General features: G+C 57.1%; 2 protein-coding genes across 2 annotated transcripts; both read right to left on the reverse strand.

The window, feature by feature from the left end:
- Positions 1 to 2,947: 2,947 nt before the first annotated feature.
- Positions 2,948 to 5,822, reverse strand: C30H12orf76 (chromosome 30 C12orf76 homolog). The gene is made up of 2 exons (XM_064168649.1): positions 5,605 to 5,822; positions 2,948 to 5,207 (listed from the first exon to the last, which is right to left on the reverse strand). Exons 1-2 carry the CDS (start codon positions 5,711 to 5,713, stop codon positions 5,122 to 5,124), a joined length of 195 nt encoding a protein of 64 aa, XP_064024719.1. The 5' UTR covers positions 5,714 to 5,822; the 3' UTR covers positions 2,948 to 5,121.
- A 1,548-nt stretch (positions 5,823 to 7,370) lies between these two features.
- LOC135188635 (sodium-dependent serotonin transporter-like) lies at positions 7,371 to 15,802 on the reverse strand. The gene is made up of 13 exons (XM_064168169.1): positions 15,567 to 15,802; positions 13,748 to 13,882; positions 13,407 to 13,626; positions 12,960 to 13,098; positions 12,539 to 12,673; positions 11,648 to 11,751; positions 11,067 to 11,194; positions 10,719 to 10,831; positions 10,271 to 10,402; positions 10,035 to 10,134; positions 9,664 to 9,764; positions 8,520 to 8,687; positions 7,371 to 7,933 (listed from the first exon to the last, which is right to left on the reverse strand). The coding sequence occupies exons 1-13, from the start codon at positions 15,784 to 15,786 to the stop codon at positions 7,853 to 7,855; spliced, it is 1,776 nt and encodes a 591-aa protein (XP_064024239.1). The 5' UTR covers positions 15,787 to 15,802; the 3' UTR covers positions 7,371 to 7,852.
- Between the last annotated feature and the right edge of the window lie 628 nt (positions 15,803 to 16,430).

The raw sequence follows: 16,430 nt of genomic DNA on the forward strand, positions 1-16,430 counted from the left end.
ATTTCTGTGCCTCTCACAGCTGGGAAAAAAAGGGAATGAGCCTTGCATTGAGCTCCTGAGAGCTGCTAGGTGGGAGATGAAGCTGTTGGTTTCTCCTTTTTATCAGCCCATCTGGCTGACATCTCTGTCTGCTAGGCATCACCAAGGTTACAAGGTGTGTGTGTGGAAAAAGCTTATTTTCCAAACTAATTTGTTCTCTGTTTTTGTGTTTTTATTTTGTAACCTCTCACTTCCAGTTTTGTTCCTGTTTCAGTCTGGGACTGCAAAAAAAAAAATGATGTGGTTTGTGTATTTGCATTCTGTGACAGTAGAGGCTCTGCTTCCACAATGCAGGAGCTGCTTTTCCTAATCCCTGGCTTACATCTTGCACTATGTACCCTGCTCTACCCTAGTTTGGCCATAGCTGGAGTCCAGGGTCCAGTTTTGAGCTTCCCTGTTCAGGAGAGACAGGAAGCTACTGGATAGAGTCCAAAAGAGGCTACAAAGATGCTGAGGGGCCTGGAGCAGCTCTAGGAGGAAAAAAGGCTGAGAGCCCTGGGGCTGCTGAGCCTGCAGAAGAGCAGCCTGAGAGGGGATCTGATCAATGAATACTATGAGTACTTGAGTGCTGTGTCCAGTTCTGGGCTCCTGAATTCAAGAGAGATGTTGTGCTGGAAAGTGTCCACAGGAGGGCGACAAAGCTGTGAGGGGCCTGGAGCACAGCCCTGAGAGGAGAGGCTGAAGGAGCTGGGGGTGTGCAGCCTGCAGCAGAGGAGGCTCAGGGCAGACCTCATTGCTGTCTGCAGCTCCCTAAAGAGAAGCTGTAGCCAGGTGAGGTTGGGCTCTGCTGCCAGGCAAGCAGCAACAGAACAAGGGGACACAGCCTCAAGTTGTGCCGGGGAGGTCTAGGCTGGGTGTTAGGAGGAAGTTGTTGGCAGAGAGAGTGATTGGCATCGGAATGGGCTGCCCAGGGAGGTGGTGGAGTTGCTATCCCTTGAAGTGTTGAAGCCAAACCTGGCTGGGGCACTTAATGCCATGGTCTGGTTGCTTGCCCAGGGCTGGGTGCTAGGTTGGGCTGGCTGAGCTTGGAGATCTCTTCCAACCTGTTTGATTCTAGGATTCTATGACTGCTCAGCAAGAACTAAAGGACCTGTGCGGGGCAAGAGGATGGGGCCAGACTCTTGTCATTGGTACCCAGGGACAGGACAAGGGACAATAGGCACAAACTGGAACCCAGGAGGTTCCATCTGAACAGGATGCTTTGGTGTGAGGGTGCTGGAGGCCTGGAGCAGGCTGCCCAGAGAGGTTGTGGAATCTCCTCTGTAGAGCTTCCAAACCCTCCTGGCCCTTGTGATGCTGTGCAAGCTGCTGTGGGTGCCCTTGCTTGAGCAGGGCAGGGGTTGGACTGGATGATCTCCAGAGGTCCATTCCAACCACTTCCAGAAAAACAATCCTCTGTGTGTGCTGAAATGTCAAACAAAGGCCCTGCAGTGTTAACACTGCACACACACAGCTTGGGTTTTTTCTTTACGTGGTCACTGGAGCCCTTTAACAAATATCCTTATCTGCCTTTTGGCACACCAAAAGTTGCATTATCATCTGGGAACCTACTCAAGATGGTTGTGGTTTAGTCTGAAACAGACAGGTGATGTCTGGAAATGTTGCTCTGCCATTATCAGCCAAACTTTGAGTCTGTTCTTAAACACAGATTTGAGGAGATGAACAGCAGGGAGCTGGAGGGACTTTGGGGCTCTTGATCAGCAGCTGGAGGTACCTGGTTATGAGTAAGGGGGAGAGAAGATGTGCAGAGGCTTCCATGATGTGTTTAATATTAATGCTGAGCCTGCTCTAAGAGCTGAGTCCATCTCCTCTGTCCAGGGAAGCTTGAGGCTCATGGAGGGAAGCAGAAGCTCAGAGTTGACCACTTGCAGTTTGTTCTGGAACCAGAACTTGGCTTTTAAGGTCCAAGTCAGGCCATCCGAGTGCCAATAGAATCATAGAATCAACCAGGTTGGAAGAGACCTCCAAGATCATCCAGTCCAACCTAGCACCCAGCCCTATCCAATCAACCAGACCATGGCACTAAGTGCCTCATCCAGGCTTTTCTTGAAGACCCACAGGGACGGTGCCTCCACCACCTCCCTGGGCAGCCCATTCCAATGCCAATCACTCTCTCTGTGAAGAACTTCTTCCTAATATCCAGCCTAGACCTACCCTGGCACAACTTGAGACTGTGTCCCCTTGTTCTATTGCTGATTACCTGGGAGAAGAGGCCAACCCCCACCTGGCTACAATGCCCCTTCAGGTAGTTGTAGACAGTAGTAAGATCACCCCTGAGCCTCCTCTTCTCCAGGCTAAACAGGCCCAGCTCCCTCAACCTCTCCTCATAGGATTTGTGCTCCAGGCCCCTCACCAGCTTTGTTGCCCTTCTCTGGACATGTTCCAGCACCTCAACATCTTTCTTGAATTGAGGGGCCCAGAACTGGACACAGTACTCAAGGTGTGGCCTGACCAGTGCTGAGTACAGGGGCAGAATAACCTCCCTTGTCCTGCTGGCCACACTGCTCCTGATGCAGGCCAGGATGCCATTGGCTCTCTTGGCCACCTGGGCACACAATGCTGTTTGTCTCTCTTCCCGAGACCAACTGTGTGCTGCTTTTGGGCTGTTGCCTTGAAGCAGAACAAGAACTAACGATGTGAAGCCTTCCTCGCCCTGCCCTGGCTGGCTTTCAAGTCAAACCAGAGAGTCTTCATAGCTGAACTTGGCCCTCTTACTGCCTGCTCCACGCCTGCGGGATGAGCTTTCAGTTTCAGTTCACTGCTCAAAGCTCCCTGAGCTGCGGGCATCACCCCCCTGCTGCCCTGCCCCACTCCCTCCCCCAGGCTGGGATGAGGAGCTGCCACCTCCCTTCCTCCAGCCCAGTTAATAACCAACAGAGCAGCTATGAATAAAGAAGAGAGTCCTGGGTTGTTTACTTGGCTTTTTATTTGTACAAAGAGGTGGGAGGGAGTGAAGAGTGAACACAAACAAGGTCTCTGCTCTGGGGAACGCAGAGCTGGAAGCTCTGCACCAACCACCCCCTCAGCAGCAGCCAGCTCCTGGCCAAGCTTTACATCGGGTGAAGGGCACAACATTCGGTGCCCACAGAAAGGAAAGGAGCAGCCAGCGACAGAGCAGTGTCACCTTCCCTCCTCTCTCATGCTTCACCTGGATCAGTGGTGTTCACTACAGCCTCCAACTGTCACTTCACAGCATCACAGAACGCTTTGGGTTGGAAGAGACCTTAAATATCACTTAGTTCCAGCCCCCTGCCAAGGGCAGGGACACCTTCCACTAGATCAGGGCGCTCAGGGATTCATCCAAACTGGCCCTGAACACCTCCAGGGAAGAGACACCCACAACTTTCACGAATAGCCCCAAAGGAAATCCCCTCTGACAACGAGAGGTCAGTGTCCTCCAACCCAAACGTGTCACCTGCAGCACAGGACCACCACAGCTGCTCTGGAAATCAAGGTTCAAAACACTAAATAAATTACTACCCCAACCTCCCTCCCCCTCCCAGTCTGTTAAATACCAAAGCAATAATTAATCAGCAAAATCCAGTTATGCCTCAGGGCAGTGCAAACCAAACTAGCAGCATGGGTGTGGAGATGTGCTTCAGTTTGCTGCTGGAGCTGCACCACCACACACACCCCAAGAGCCTAAGCCCAGCAGCCTCTCCTGGGCTGGTGGACATTGAGAGGTTCCAGTTTCCAGGAGGAGAGTGACCTGGTCAGGAAAGCAGTGCTCAGCACAAGCTGGAAACCCTTGCCAGCATCCCAGTTCAGCAAGGTTACTGGGATGGCAGCCTGGGATGGTATTCAACCAAGAGCTAGAGCAAATCATGTCAGGAATGACAAATGTGTCCCTGAACAGCTACAGCAGGGTCACAGAACAGAATCATAGAAGCAACTGTTTGGGTTGGAAGAGAACTTTCAGCTCATCCAGTCCAGACATTAACCCAGCACTGCCAGGGCACCACTAAGGCATGGCCCTCAACAATCCTCAAGAAGAGGAAATTGTTTCTCGTGTCCAACCTAAACCTCCATTTGTGCACCTTGAGGCCATTTCCTCTTGTCCTGTCACTTCTTCCTTGGGAGAAGAGACCAGAGACCTGGCTCCAGCCTCCTTTCAGGGAGTTAAGAGCTAGAAGGCCTCCCCACAGCTTCCTCTTCTCCAGGCAGAACACCTCCAGCTCCCTCAGCTGCTCCTCCCCAGCCCTGTTCTCCAGACCCTTCCCCAGCTTTGTTGCCCTTCTCTGCACCTGCTCCAGCCCCTCAGTGTCCTCCTTGGAGGGGCCCAAAACTGAGCCCAGGATTCAAGGTGTGGCCTCACTGGTGCCCAGTACAGGGTGACAAGCCCTACCCTGGTTCTGCTGGCCACCTCAGTGCTGATGCAAGCCAGGATGCTGCTAGCCTTCCCAGCCACCTGGATACACTCTGGCTGCTCATCAACCAGTACCCCCAGGTCTGCTCACACTTCAGGAGTTCTGCTCACAAACAGGCACCTACCAGCCCTGCACCACCACGGCTGTGCTTTTGCCCTCAGGCTACTTCTGAAGGCTGCAGAACCAATCCTCCAGACTCATCATTCACACAAGGAACTGAACGAATCAGGAGGCAAAAGCAGATGCAGGGCAGTGGAGCACACGAGCCTGGGTGATGGCTACAGTCTGGCCAGGTTCCTGTCCTGACCTCAAGGTCTGGTACCCCCAGGTCACTGAGCAGAACAAGTGTCACAGCAGGTCACGCTCCCTGCGCGCTCCTGGCACTCACATCGACACCCCGAGGGCACTCTTGAGGATGTCGCAGCAGCCCTGCCGTCGCGCTGCGGTTTTGGGATGAAGGTGCAGTGCTACAGACCCTGCCCCAGCCCTCCTGGGTCTGCTGCAGGTCCGGGGCTCAGTCTGCTGGCTGTGACCTCCCACACCCAGCCGTGCTGCTGCTGAAGGTGACACCAGAGCCGAGCCGTGTGGATGCGAAGCCGCGCACACAGCACCAGAGCAGCCTGCTGGAGGCGGTAGGATGGCTGCAGCCAGCTGGGATGAACCGGGGCGAGGCTGGGAGAGCTTCTCCATGAGGGACCCATCAGATTCTGCTACGCTACCGCCGCCGGACCGGCTTGTAGACACAGACAGCCATGAGGATGATGGTGAGGAGCAGAGCACTGAGGATGCTGCCCAGCAACACTGCAGGAGGAGGCAGGGATTCAGGTTAGAGATTGAGAGAATCACACAACGGTTTGGAAGGGACCTCAAACCCCTGTCTTGGGGGGGGGCAACCTAGCTCAGGTTGCTCAGGGCTTTGTCCGACCTGGCCTTGAACACCTCCAGGAAGAGGGCGTCCATAGCCTCCCCGGGCAACCTGTGCCAGTGTCTCACCACCCTCACTGCAAACGAGGAGATGCAAAGAAAAAGATGGAGGTAACCTCCTCGGTTTAGCTCAAAAATACAGCAGCAAGGGTAACAACGGTAACGGGCAGAACAGCGGCCATGGGGAGGAGGAGGAGGACAATGATGATGGTGATGATAAATGATTGCACAAACGAAACAAGCCCCGTGCAACCCCACCCCCCGCCCCCCTTACCCAGGTTCTGTTTCTGCAGCACGGCGAAGGCTCGGCCGCGTTCCGCCGGGCCCGGCACCAGCACCGCCAGCGCCGCCAGCGCCCAGCCCCTCACGGCCGCCAGCGCCATCGCCGCTCCCCGCCGCACGCCCGCACAGACCGACGGGCGGCCGGCCAGAGCCACGGACAGCCCCTTTGTGTGCCCGGCCCGGCCCTTCCTCTGCTGCTCTTCCTCTTCCTCTTCCTGCCGGAGCCGCCCCGCCCCGGGCAGGCACCGCCCTGCCGGCAGCGCCGGGACCGGGGGAATGGGGACCGAGCCCCTGCACCACCTTGGCCGTCCTGGGGCTGCTGCCTGTGCCCTCCAACTCCGTGTGCCCCCCCAGCCCCGTCAGCCCCCCAGCTCCATGTGCATCACCATGCCCCATGTGCCCCCCAGCTCCGTGTGCATCACCATGCCCCATGTGCCCCCCCAGCCCCGTCAGCCCCCCAGCTCCATGTGCATCACCATGCCCCATGTGCCCCCCAGCTCCGTGTGCATCACCATGCCCCATGTGCCCCCCCAGCCCCGTCAGCCCCCCAGCTCCATGTGCATCACCATGCCCCATGTGCCCCCCCAGCCCCGTCAGCCCCCCAGCTCCGTGTGCATCACCATGCCCCATGTGCCCCCCCAGCCCCGTCAGCCCCCCAGCTCCATGTGCATCACCATGCCCCATGTGCCCCCCCAGCCCCGTCAGCCCCCCAGCTCCGTGTGCATCACCATGCCCCATGTGCCCCCCCAGCCCCGTCAGCCCCCCAGCTCCATGTGCATCACCATGCCCCATGTGCCCCCCAGCTCCGTGTGCATCACCATGCCCTATGTGCCCCCCCCAGCCCCGTCAGCCCCCCAGCTCCATGTGCATCACCATGCCCCATGTGCCCCCAGCTCCGTGTGCACCACCATGCCCCATGTGCCCCCCCAGCCCCGTCAGCCCCCCAGCTCCATGTGCATCACTATGTCCCATGTGCCCCCCCAGCCACCCCAGCTCCATGTGAATCGCCATGTCCCATGTGCCCCCCAGCCCCATCAGCCCCCCAGCTCCATGTGCATCACTATGTCCCATGTGCCCCCCCAGCCACCCCAGCTCCATGTGCATCACCATGTCCCATGTGCCCCCCCAGCCACCCCAGCTCCATGTGCATCACTATGTCCCATGTGGCCCCCCCACCCCCATCAGCTCCCCCAGCTTCATGCCTTATGTGGCCCCCAGCCCTGTCAGACCCCCATGCCCTCTCCCTCCCCCCCAGCTCCTTGTGCCTCACCATGCCCCGTGTGCCCTCACCATTCCCATCAGGCCCCCAGCTCCATCAGCCTGCCAGTCTGCACAGCTCCTTATGCATCACCATGCCCCATGTGCCCCCCAGCTCCATGTGCATCCCCAAGCCCCATGTGACTGCCCCAGCTCCATCACCTTCCCAACTCCACGTGACCTCCAGCTCCGTGACCACCCCCCAGTGCTCCATGTGCATCCCCCAGCTCCAAGTTCACCCTCAGCCCCATGTGCAGTCCTCAGCCCCAATGTGCACCTCCAGCCCCATGTCCCTTCCCTTTGCCCCATGTGTGCCCCCAGCCCAATGACTCCCCACCCCCATGTCCTCCCCCTCCTCTGTGTGCATCCCCCAGCTCCATGTGCATCCCCCAGCCCCACGACCCTCCCAGCCCCCATCTGCTCCTCCACCCCCATGCTCTCAACCACACCAGGGTGCTTCGTGAAGACATCTGGGTGAGCTCCAGCTCTTCTGGTCTCCTAGCACTCCACATCAGCTTTATTCTCCGTGGCTAAAGGCATGCAGCACTCGTGCCCAGCAGCTTGGCACCCTGGGCTCAGAAGCATCTAAGCAAGGTGCATTCATGGCTCTTTGCCCTTGGCCACTGTCCAGGGCCTTCATCTTCACGGGGAGTTGAGGGTCCACCTCCGAACCAAAGCAGTTTGAACCTTGGCTTCCATCTGACAGGGCTCAGCAGCGGGTCTTGCTCTCCCTGCTGTGGGTCAGAGGTTTACCTGCCCACAGCGACCCCAGGCACCTGCTGGTGGTGCAGCAAAATGCTTGGACACGACAAGAGATGGTGGCCGAGGAGCTGCCACTGGCACCCGCAGGTGCCTGGGGACACACACGGGGCTGGTTGCTGTGAGGATGCTGAAGCAGCTTCTCTTCTGCCTGCCACATTGCCCTGCCAGGGCAGGAACGGGAGGTCGAAGCAGTCTCTGCATCCCCTGGACATGCCACCAGGCTATGGGACAGGTGACAAGGACACCACCTCTGCCTGGGGGTCTTGTGTGCTCTTCTCTGGCCGGATGCAGACAGCGAGGCGCTGGAGGGGGGAAGCAGGCAGGGAAAAAGGGCAATGGGCAGGATCTTGCTTGCTGCAGGGCCAGGCCTGTGCCAGCCTGCAGCACACCACACTAAGCAGGAGAGTCAAAGAAGACCAGATTGGAAGGGATCACAAGGATCATCTGGTCCAACCAAAGCATGGTCTAGACAAGCTGACCCAGCACCTCCTGCAGCTGAATCTTAGCAGAGTCCAATGCTGGGGACTCCACCACTTCCCTGGATGTGGAAGATTTGGAGATGTACACCAAAATGGGGCAAGAGGAGGGTTAACAGCTGGGGATGGTCTCCAGGCCCATGCTGATGCAGATCCACCACCTCCTGGCCCAGCCAGAATCACAGCCTCAGAACTATGACTTAAAACAATCAGTCCACTGAGCTGAGATCCTCAGAGCCCTTCTCCAAGCAGCTCTCCACGTGTGAATTAATTGCCACATGAACAAAGATGCTGAGAGGGTGGCAACCACCTGCTCAACTCCCTGGCTCTGGTCTCAGCCTGCCCTGAGAAGGGGTCCTTGCCCATCCCCAGCCCACAGAGGGGTTGTGGGACTGTCCAGCCCACTCCTTACCTGCTTGAGGGACCCTGGTGTCCAGACAAGCTTGTACACCATGTAGAAGGGGATGCAGATGAAGGAGGATGCTCCTATGAGGTACCCCACGGAGATGCTCCACTCAGGGTACTGGTAGTCAAAGAGTGTCAGAGGTGGCTGGTCCAGGAGGGAGCTGATGACTATGAACTATGACAACAAAGTGGAGAGCATTAAGGAGGGGTCTCATGGGGCTGGACCACAGCAGGACATGTCCCACTGCCTGTCACAAGCAGCATGGGGCTGTAGCAGAGCTGCACAGTCCACCAAACCCAGGTGCACACAAACATGGGGGGTTCAGAAAAGCTCTTTTGGGGCTGCTGGGCATCCTTGGCTGCCCAGGGACAGCAAATCATCTGCGACATCTCTCCAGTTACAGCACCAGCATGGCTCATCCTGTAGGTTCACATCTCCAGCCTGCTGGCACTGGTGGTCTCCTAACCACAAGAGGCCAGCATGGACCTTGCAGTGACATTTCCCAGCCTGCCACCTCTTGCTGGCTGCAGGCTGGGAGGCCTTTGTGTGACAAATGCCATTGAGATGGTGGCCACATGTCCCTGCACTGAAGCAAAATAATTTCCTGTTGGCTTTGATGACCTGGGCCACCATTATCAGTCCTCAGGAGGCCTCTTCTGCAGATCCAGTGAGATCTGAGCCCTCTACAGACACAGCCTTTGAAGTGAGGTTTCAAGTGGGACAGGGATGGATTCTCCTGAGTGCACAGCACCACAGTGCCAGCAGAGGGGCAGCTGCAGCTGACCATTCCCAGCATGAGCACAGGACACCATGGACCAGGAGGATGAACTGAAGCTGTGCTTGCACCCATGCAAGAACTCAGCTGCTGGCTCCCAGCCCTGCAGCAGCACAAGAGGCTGGAAAATGTACTCCCAGCTCCTTTCTGTGGTGAAACTCCTTGTCCCAGGGACTGTGGGCAGCTTGCTGCTGCCTGTGGCTGGAGAAGCAGCACGGAGGGCAGTTGGCACAAGGTCCTCCTACAGCCCTGGCCATCACCCTGGTCCACCCTCCTGGCAGCTTGTTGAGCTCACTTGAGCAATGAGATGAGAGACCCAGCGAGGGAAGAGGGGGGCTGGCAGCCTGCCCTTTGGTCTGGGCAGTGGCTACTCACCGCTAGCAAGGCAGGGCTGATGGCCACCCAGCACACCTTCCAGAACATCCCTGGGCTGAAGCCCAGCATGGCTTTCACATCATGGGAGAACCTCTGTATCCCTGCCAGAGGAGAGAGCTGTCACAGTCCCAGAGACCCGTGGAGCACATGGGTATGGGGACACAGACGTGATGCCCTCCATGTCCCATCCCAGACCTGCCAGGAGTCACACATCTGCTTCTTCTCCCAAACTACTGGCATCTACACACCCACCTAGGAGCTTTCTTGGGTTGATGGTTGGACTTGATGATCTGAGAGGCTTTTTCCAACCCTAATGATTTGATGATTCAGTGATCCTAGGGTGTTTGCCACGAAGAGAGGCAGTTCCTTACCATAAAACCAGGAGACAGCTATTGTCTCCAGTAGCACCACTGCCAGGATTGAGCAGCCAGCACCAAACTCCTCCAGCAGCTTCACCACGTAAGCTCCCCCCTGGAAGAGCATAAGGGAGTGGGCTGCAGACCCTGCAGAAATGCTGAGCAGGTCTACAGCAAGTCCTGCTCCAGAAGTTCTTTGGGATAAAAGTGTGGTGTGGGGATGGAGAAGAGCAGTGTCTGGTGGCACTCACATAGGTGAGGGTGCTCAGGGAGCCCAGGAAACAGACTGTGATGAGGCCCAGGACAAAGAGCTCCCTTCGGCCAGCCAGGACTTGGGGGTACTCATCCATCACAGCTGTGATCACTGCCTCCAGACCCCCAAACTGCAAAGGGAACACCAACGTGGGGTGGAGAAATGAGATGTGGGGACAGAGCCATTCTTGGAGAACACCTGCTCCCTGCAAGCCCTCTCTGCCCCTGAGCAGAGTTGAGACATCCCAGCCTGTGCCTTCCATCCTTCTGATGGACTCCGGAGGAGGCCACCTCAGTCCTGCTGGAGACGACAGCATGGTGCTCCCTCTGCTCACAGCTCAGAGGGCTTGGGCAGGCAGTTGTCCTTCCCAAAGCCACAGCTCCTCTTGTCACCCCACTGGTGCCCACAGGACACAGCCATCCCCAGTGCCTGCTGCACCTCCCTACCGTGCTGTCCAGCCCCAGTGTGATCATCATCAGGAAGAAGATGAGGGCGAAGAAGGTGGATCCCACCATGTTGGCGATCGCTTCGGGGTAGGTGATGAAAAGGAGGCTTGGCCCTAGGAGAGGACACTGCTTTGGTTTGCTGTTCCCTGGTGGGAACACATGTGGGGAAGATGCTCCAAAACCAGAGCATTTGTGGCGCTTTGCTGCCTTCTGCTCCTGGGCACAAGCAGCCACATCCCAGCAGACCCCAGGCCTGGCTGTCTCCCTGTCCACCCTCAGCCTCAATGGGCACAAGAAACCAGTAGAAGCTGGGCAGCACAGGGCCAGTTCCACTGAGAAGAGACAAACCTTTATCCCTGGCCACATCCTCCACCTCCACGTCCCTCATCTCGGCCATGTAGCCCAGCACGGTGAAGATGACGAAGCCTGAGAGGAAGCTGGTGAGGCAGTTCACAGCACTGGTGACAAGAGCATCCCTGGAAACAGAGGGCAAGGGGACAGCACCAGATCCATGGCATCCCAGACTGGTTTGAGTGGGAAGGAACCTTAAAGCTCATCTACTCCACACCCCCGCCCCTGCAATCAGCACCTAGAGCAGGTTGCTCACAGCCCCAAACAACCTGACCTGGAATGCTTTCAGGGATGGGGCAGCTCCCACCTCTCAGGGCAACCTGGGCCAGGCTCTCACCACTCTCAGGGTCAAACACTTTTTCCATACATCCAGAACCCCCTCTCCAGTTCAGCCCTCACCCCAGCACAGCTGTCCTGGTCTCCTGAACTCCCACCAGTTGCCTCTGCTGGCCCCACATAGCAAAACCAGCAGTGAAAAAGGGAGAGAGGCTCAGCCCTTGGCTGTGGGATGCAGGAGCTGCCAGGATGAGGTCCAGCTGCAGCTGTGCTCGCAGGGCCCCGTGGCAGTGGGAGCTCACCGGTAGCAGTTGTTGTGGAAATGGTTGTAACTGGCCAGAGCAAGGAGGACACCAAAGCCAGGGCCCAAGGAGAAGAAAATCTGTGCAGCAGCATCAACCCAAACCTGGCAGGAGAAGCAACAGGCAGGCTGGAGAGAGGGCAGGAAAAGGCTCCAGAGATGGGAGGTGCCCACCCCACAGCATGCTCATGCCACAGCATAGGGATGGGCTCCTTGTTGGCATAGGGATGGGCTCCTTGTTGGCACATGCTGCCAAACCTCCTCTTGCCTTCCCTGCTCCCCCATGAGATGCCCCAGGAGCAGAGGGAGCTCCTTTTCACCCTGGGGCCCTGCAGCAGCAGGATTCATAGAATCACTAAGGCTGGCAAGACCTCCAAGACTATCAAGTCCAACCTTCTAACCAACACCTCTGTGACCACCAGACCATGTCCCCAGGTGCCACATCTACTTCTTTTTTTGAGCACCTTCAGGCACGGTGACTCCACCACTGCCCTGCCTGCCTCACACATGGAGCAACAGCGCCTGTGCCCCATCTGTGCTCAGCGTGGGGGTGAAGCTGGAGCCAAGACCCCCCATGTCCACCCCTGCCCAGCAGTTCTGGTGCTGGCAGCTCTGCCCTCATGGGCTTTAATGAGAGCTCTGGAGAGCTGCCAGCTAATTACCGGCGGAGGCAATTGTCAGGCCAGGGCACAAACAAAGCCCAGGAGATGAGATGGGTGATTCAATGCCACATTTGCATTTCCAAGAGCCTGCCCAGGACAGCTCCTTTCTGAAGGATCAAGGTCCCCATCGGCGGGGGCCAGACCCAGGGGCAGAGGTGGGTGCTCGTCCTGGGAAGGGGGTCTAGGTGGTGCCATCCCCAGAGCGGGGGGCAGCTGGAAGTGGTGCTCACCGCGGTGCTCAGGAGCTTGCCCCAGTCCGGGCGCAGGTAGAAGAGGACTCCCCTCCAGGCGCCGGGTAGGGTGGCCCCTCGGACTAGCAGGATGAAGAGAACGACGTAGGGCAGGGTGGCTGTCACCCACACCACCTGGAGAGAGGCAACCATCACCCCTCGGCAGCTGCTCCACCATGCCCAAACTGCCCACGCTGGGCATGGCCAGCTTCTGCCTGTGGCTTGATGGAGGTGGCCAAGGGGTCAGGGGGTGAGGAGGAGACAACATCTCATGTTTAAGCAAGACCCCACCAGGACTTGGTCACTCCTGCTCGACCTTGGCCAGGGAGGGGATGCTTTGTGCCAGGCTGCGAGCCCATGCATGCCCAGGGCTCCAGCACAGTCATGGCCAGGCAGGGCTGCTGCTGGTCCCCTCTCTTACCTTCCCTGATGTTTTCACCCCTTTCCACAGGCTGAAGTAGACAATGGTGAAGATAAGGAAGAGGCAGAGGAGCAGCTGCCAGCGGATCCCCCCCACATCATAGAGGCCCCCAGACTTCTGGATCTCCAAGACCTTCATCCTGTGGGCAGGGATCCAGGGCAGGTGTCTCAGGACAGCCTGGTGCTGTTGGCTCAGCCCTGGACAGACAATTCCATGCTTAAATCTGCCCTGGGGCACAGGGCACGGTGACCATGATCACCTCAGGAGCATCAACAACTGAGAACCTGCTCTCTGCCCTGGGGCACAGGGCACGGTGACCATGATCACCTCAGGAGCATCCCCAACTGAGAACCTCCTCTCAGGTCCCCTGCTCCTGCTCCCCATGCAGCAGTTTCTCCATGGGGATGTGCCTCAGCTTAAGCACATCCTCCAGGCACATGCACTTACGTGTAGAACTCCTCTGCAGGGGACCTGGAGAAGTTGGTCCAGGTCACATTACTCCTCCCAAAGTAATTGGTGCAGTTGGGGGTGTTCCAGGGGTTGTCACAGCTCGCCCAGGGCAGGGTGCCCGAGAAGGACGAGTAGAAGTAGTAGAGAGCCCAGGCGATGATGGTGTTGTAGTAGAAGGAGACATACAGGCCAATGATGCAAATGGCAAAGCCAGTGCCTGGGGAGAGAGTGGGACATCCTCCTTGTCCCCTGGGATGTGGCTGAGGGGACCAGCACAGTCCCACTCACTAACACCTGCGTGGCCCCAGGTGTGTGGTGGTGGCCTGGGGGTCTCTTACCTTTGAAGATGGGGCAGATGCGCTTCCAGATGGGGATGGCGCCAGTCCGGTGGAACTGCCCCAGTGCCAGCTCCATGTAGAAGAGGGGAACCCCTCCAAAAACAGCCATCAATGTGTAAGGGATGAGAAAGGCTCCTGTAGGGTGAGGAGCACAGTGGCACTAACCACCACAACCCCGTGCTGGCCGGCTGTGTGTGCAGAGCCACCACCACCACCGTCCCTCCCAGCACCGCAGGGATGTCACAGAGCAGCATGTTAGGGTTTGGATGTGTGTCTGTGAAGGTGCTGGGCAAACTCATTTGCTCAGAGGGATTCAGGACTGTGAGGACTTGGTGTCCCAGCTTCCTGGGCTGCTGTGTCAGTGTTCACTGCTGTCCCAGTCTTTGCTGTGGTGGAATCACTTGGCCAGGATGGTCCAAAGTGAAATCATTAGGGTGGAGGAAATGAGGCACCAAGAAGCTCCCAGATCTAGAAGAGCTTTGGAGAAAGCTCCACTGCATGTGCTGGGGTACCCCAAGACAGGAGTAATTAAGGCTGCAGCCTGCATTATTCATAGCAATGCCATTTTGAACAGGCTGCACTCCTACCCCACGGAGAGTTTGGAACTGGAGCTGCTCTCCACATTCATCAGAAGGGTCCTGTTGGGATTAGTTAATTTAACCCCCACGGCTCCTCTCACCAAGAGCTCTCCAAATGCTCCACCCTCAATCCCCCAAGGGTAGAAACAACTTCTAGGGTAAAAAAAACACCTTCTAGGAACATCACCAGTGGTGGGTGAGCCCAACACCAGCCTGGATCAGTGCTCCTGCTCTGCAGGGTCCATGGACATCCTTCTCAGGAGCTGCTGTTTGAACTCCTCACCCTCCTGTGTGCATCGGGTGGGTGAAGCAAGCATCTGCCTGAACCACATCAATGAAGAGGAGCTAAAGTTTGCAGCTGTTTCCCACAGGAGTAAATCACAAATAACTGAGCTTCAGTTTGGGCACCTGGGATCCACATTTTAGCCTTGAGTATGCTACTAATTATCTCCTTCTCCTTTTCCTGAGACGTGGAAGATGTCACCCAAGCGCTGGCTTCGGTAATTAAATTCACTCTGCTGTTGCAAAGAGCACAAAAATGTTCATCCCTCATCTTTAATTCCCATGCAAGGGGGTTTGCCACCCCCCCTCTAGATAAAGCCATTCAGTTTGATGTCTTTACTCAAGGTTTGGGTTTGGTTTGGGGGTTACTTTTTTTTCCTTCCTGGAGCTTTGTCTGTGGATTGATCACAGGATCTAACATCCTGAGCCCTCTGAGATGTGGGGCTGAGCATCCCAGGAAGCTGGGGCCAGCAGCACCACCACCACCACCTGCCTGGGTGAGATCTGCCTGCTTGGGATCTGCAATATTTGCCTGGGATACTGGTGAGGATGGTTTCAAACCAGGGGCCATCAGGTAGGGTGGGTGGCTTTCACCGAGTCACAGCAGCAGAAAGAGCAGGAACCTCTCAGCCCAGATTTGCTGATCTGGACCCTTTTTAGGCTGTTTGGACCCTGCTGGTGTTCTCTGCCTGATCCCAGAGCTGCTCACACACCTCATCAAAGGACAGAGTGACAAAGGGGAAAGGCTGAATGAAGGAGGATTTGGAATGAAAGAAGACACAAAACAGTCAAGAGACGAGTCAGGAGGAGTTGGGTTGGTTTCTAAACCACCTTGTCCAGAAGGGAAGCAGCTCAAGACAAAGACAGACAAGAAACAGTGAGTTTTTCAGTGCTGCAAAGATGCAAACCAGGATTCCTGCTCCCAGAGAAGGCTTAAATAACCCCAGCAGTGTCCTTACCCCCTCCGTTTTGGTAGCAGATGTAGGGGAACCTCCAGACGTTGCCCAGATCCACAGCAAATCCAACCACCGACAGCAGGAAATCCAGTTTCTTGCTCCACCTGTCCCTGGGGTGGGCTTGGGCTGCCAGGAGTGTGGGGCTCCCCACGGGCCCCAGGCGAGGGGCTGTGCCCAGGTGGGGAGGACTGGAAACAGGCAGCGGGCAGGGCTGCTCTGCCATGCTGCCAGCCTGGTAAGTCCTGCAGGATTCAGGCTGGGTAAGTTGGGGATGGGAAGGGAAGGATCGTGGTGTGGCTGATGACAGAGCCGAGGAGGGGAGGGTCAGGCTGGCTGCGCTTCCCCACCTCCCGCTGCAAACCCCGGGAGCAGGCGGCACACAAACCCATCCTCTGATCAAAGGCAGTAGGGGGGAGAGCAGCTCTGAGCCCGAGGACCAGCCTCAGCCGGCAGGTTTCTGTGTCCTCTGCTCCTGGGTCCGTGCCTGGGCAGGTGCCTTGTGGGGTCAGGCTGGAGTTGGTGACACATTGGCACACAGAGGTGATGCTCCTTCCTCCCAGCATCTTGTTTCCCATCTCCTTTCTTTCTCTTTGGTGCATTTTGCATTTGCCACGCTGCGAAGCATGACCTCAAAACCCACCAAAGGCTGCTGGTGGCTCACCCTTGCAGAAGCAGCTTTGTGGAGTGAGCAGGGTCTGGAAATGCCCCTAAGTGGGAGGCATGCACAGGTCATCAACTCACCTGGTGGTGGGATGCATGCACAGGTCATCAACTCACCTGGTGCTCGCCATCAGCCTACCAGACCCATGTGGACTAGGGTTATCTCTGTGTTCTGCCAGGAGCCAGGACCACTGGGACAGAGCTGCC

Source organism: Pogoniulus pusillus, chromosome 30 (assembly GCF_015220805.1).
Source record: "Pogoniulus pusillus isolate bPogPus1 chromosome 30, bPogPus1.pri, whole genome shotgun sequence".
NCBI classification, from domain to species: Eukaryota; Metazoa; Chordata; class Aves; order Piciformes; family Lybiidae; genus Pogoniulus; species Pogoniulus pusillus.

Excerpts from the sequence above, each read along its gene's own strand:
- C30H12orf76 (XM_064168649.1), bottom strand. The coding sequence starts at position 5,713 with ATGGCGCTGGCGGCCGTGAGGGGCTGGGCGCTGGCGGCGCTGGCGGTG. Across the intron at positions 5,208-5,604 it reads GCTGCAGAAACAGAACCTGG|TGTTGCTGGGCAGCATCCTC; the intron begins GTAAGGGGGGCG and ends CTCCTCCTGCAG.
- LOC135188635 (XM_064168169.1), bottom strand. The coding sequence starts at position 15,786 with ATGGCAGAGCAGCCCTGCCCGCTGCCTGTTTCCAGTCCTCCCCACCTG. Across the intron at positions 13,099-13,406 it reads CCTGCAGAGGAGTTCTACAC|GATGAAGGTCTTGGAGATCC; the intron begins GTAAGTGCATGT and ends CCCTGCCCACAG. Across the intron at positions 7,934-8,519 it reads CACCAGGGTCCCTCAAGCAG|CGCCTCGCTGTCTGCATCCG; the intron begins GTAAGGAGTGGG and ends TCCCCCCTCCAG.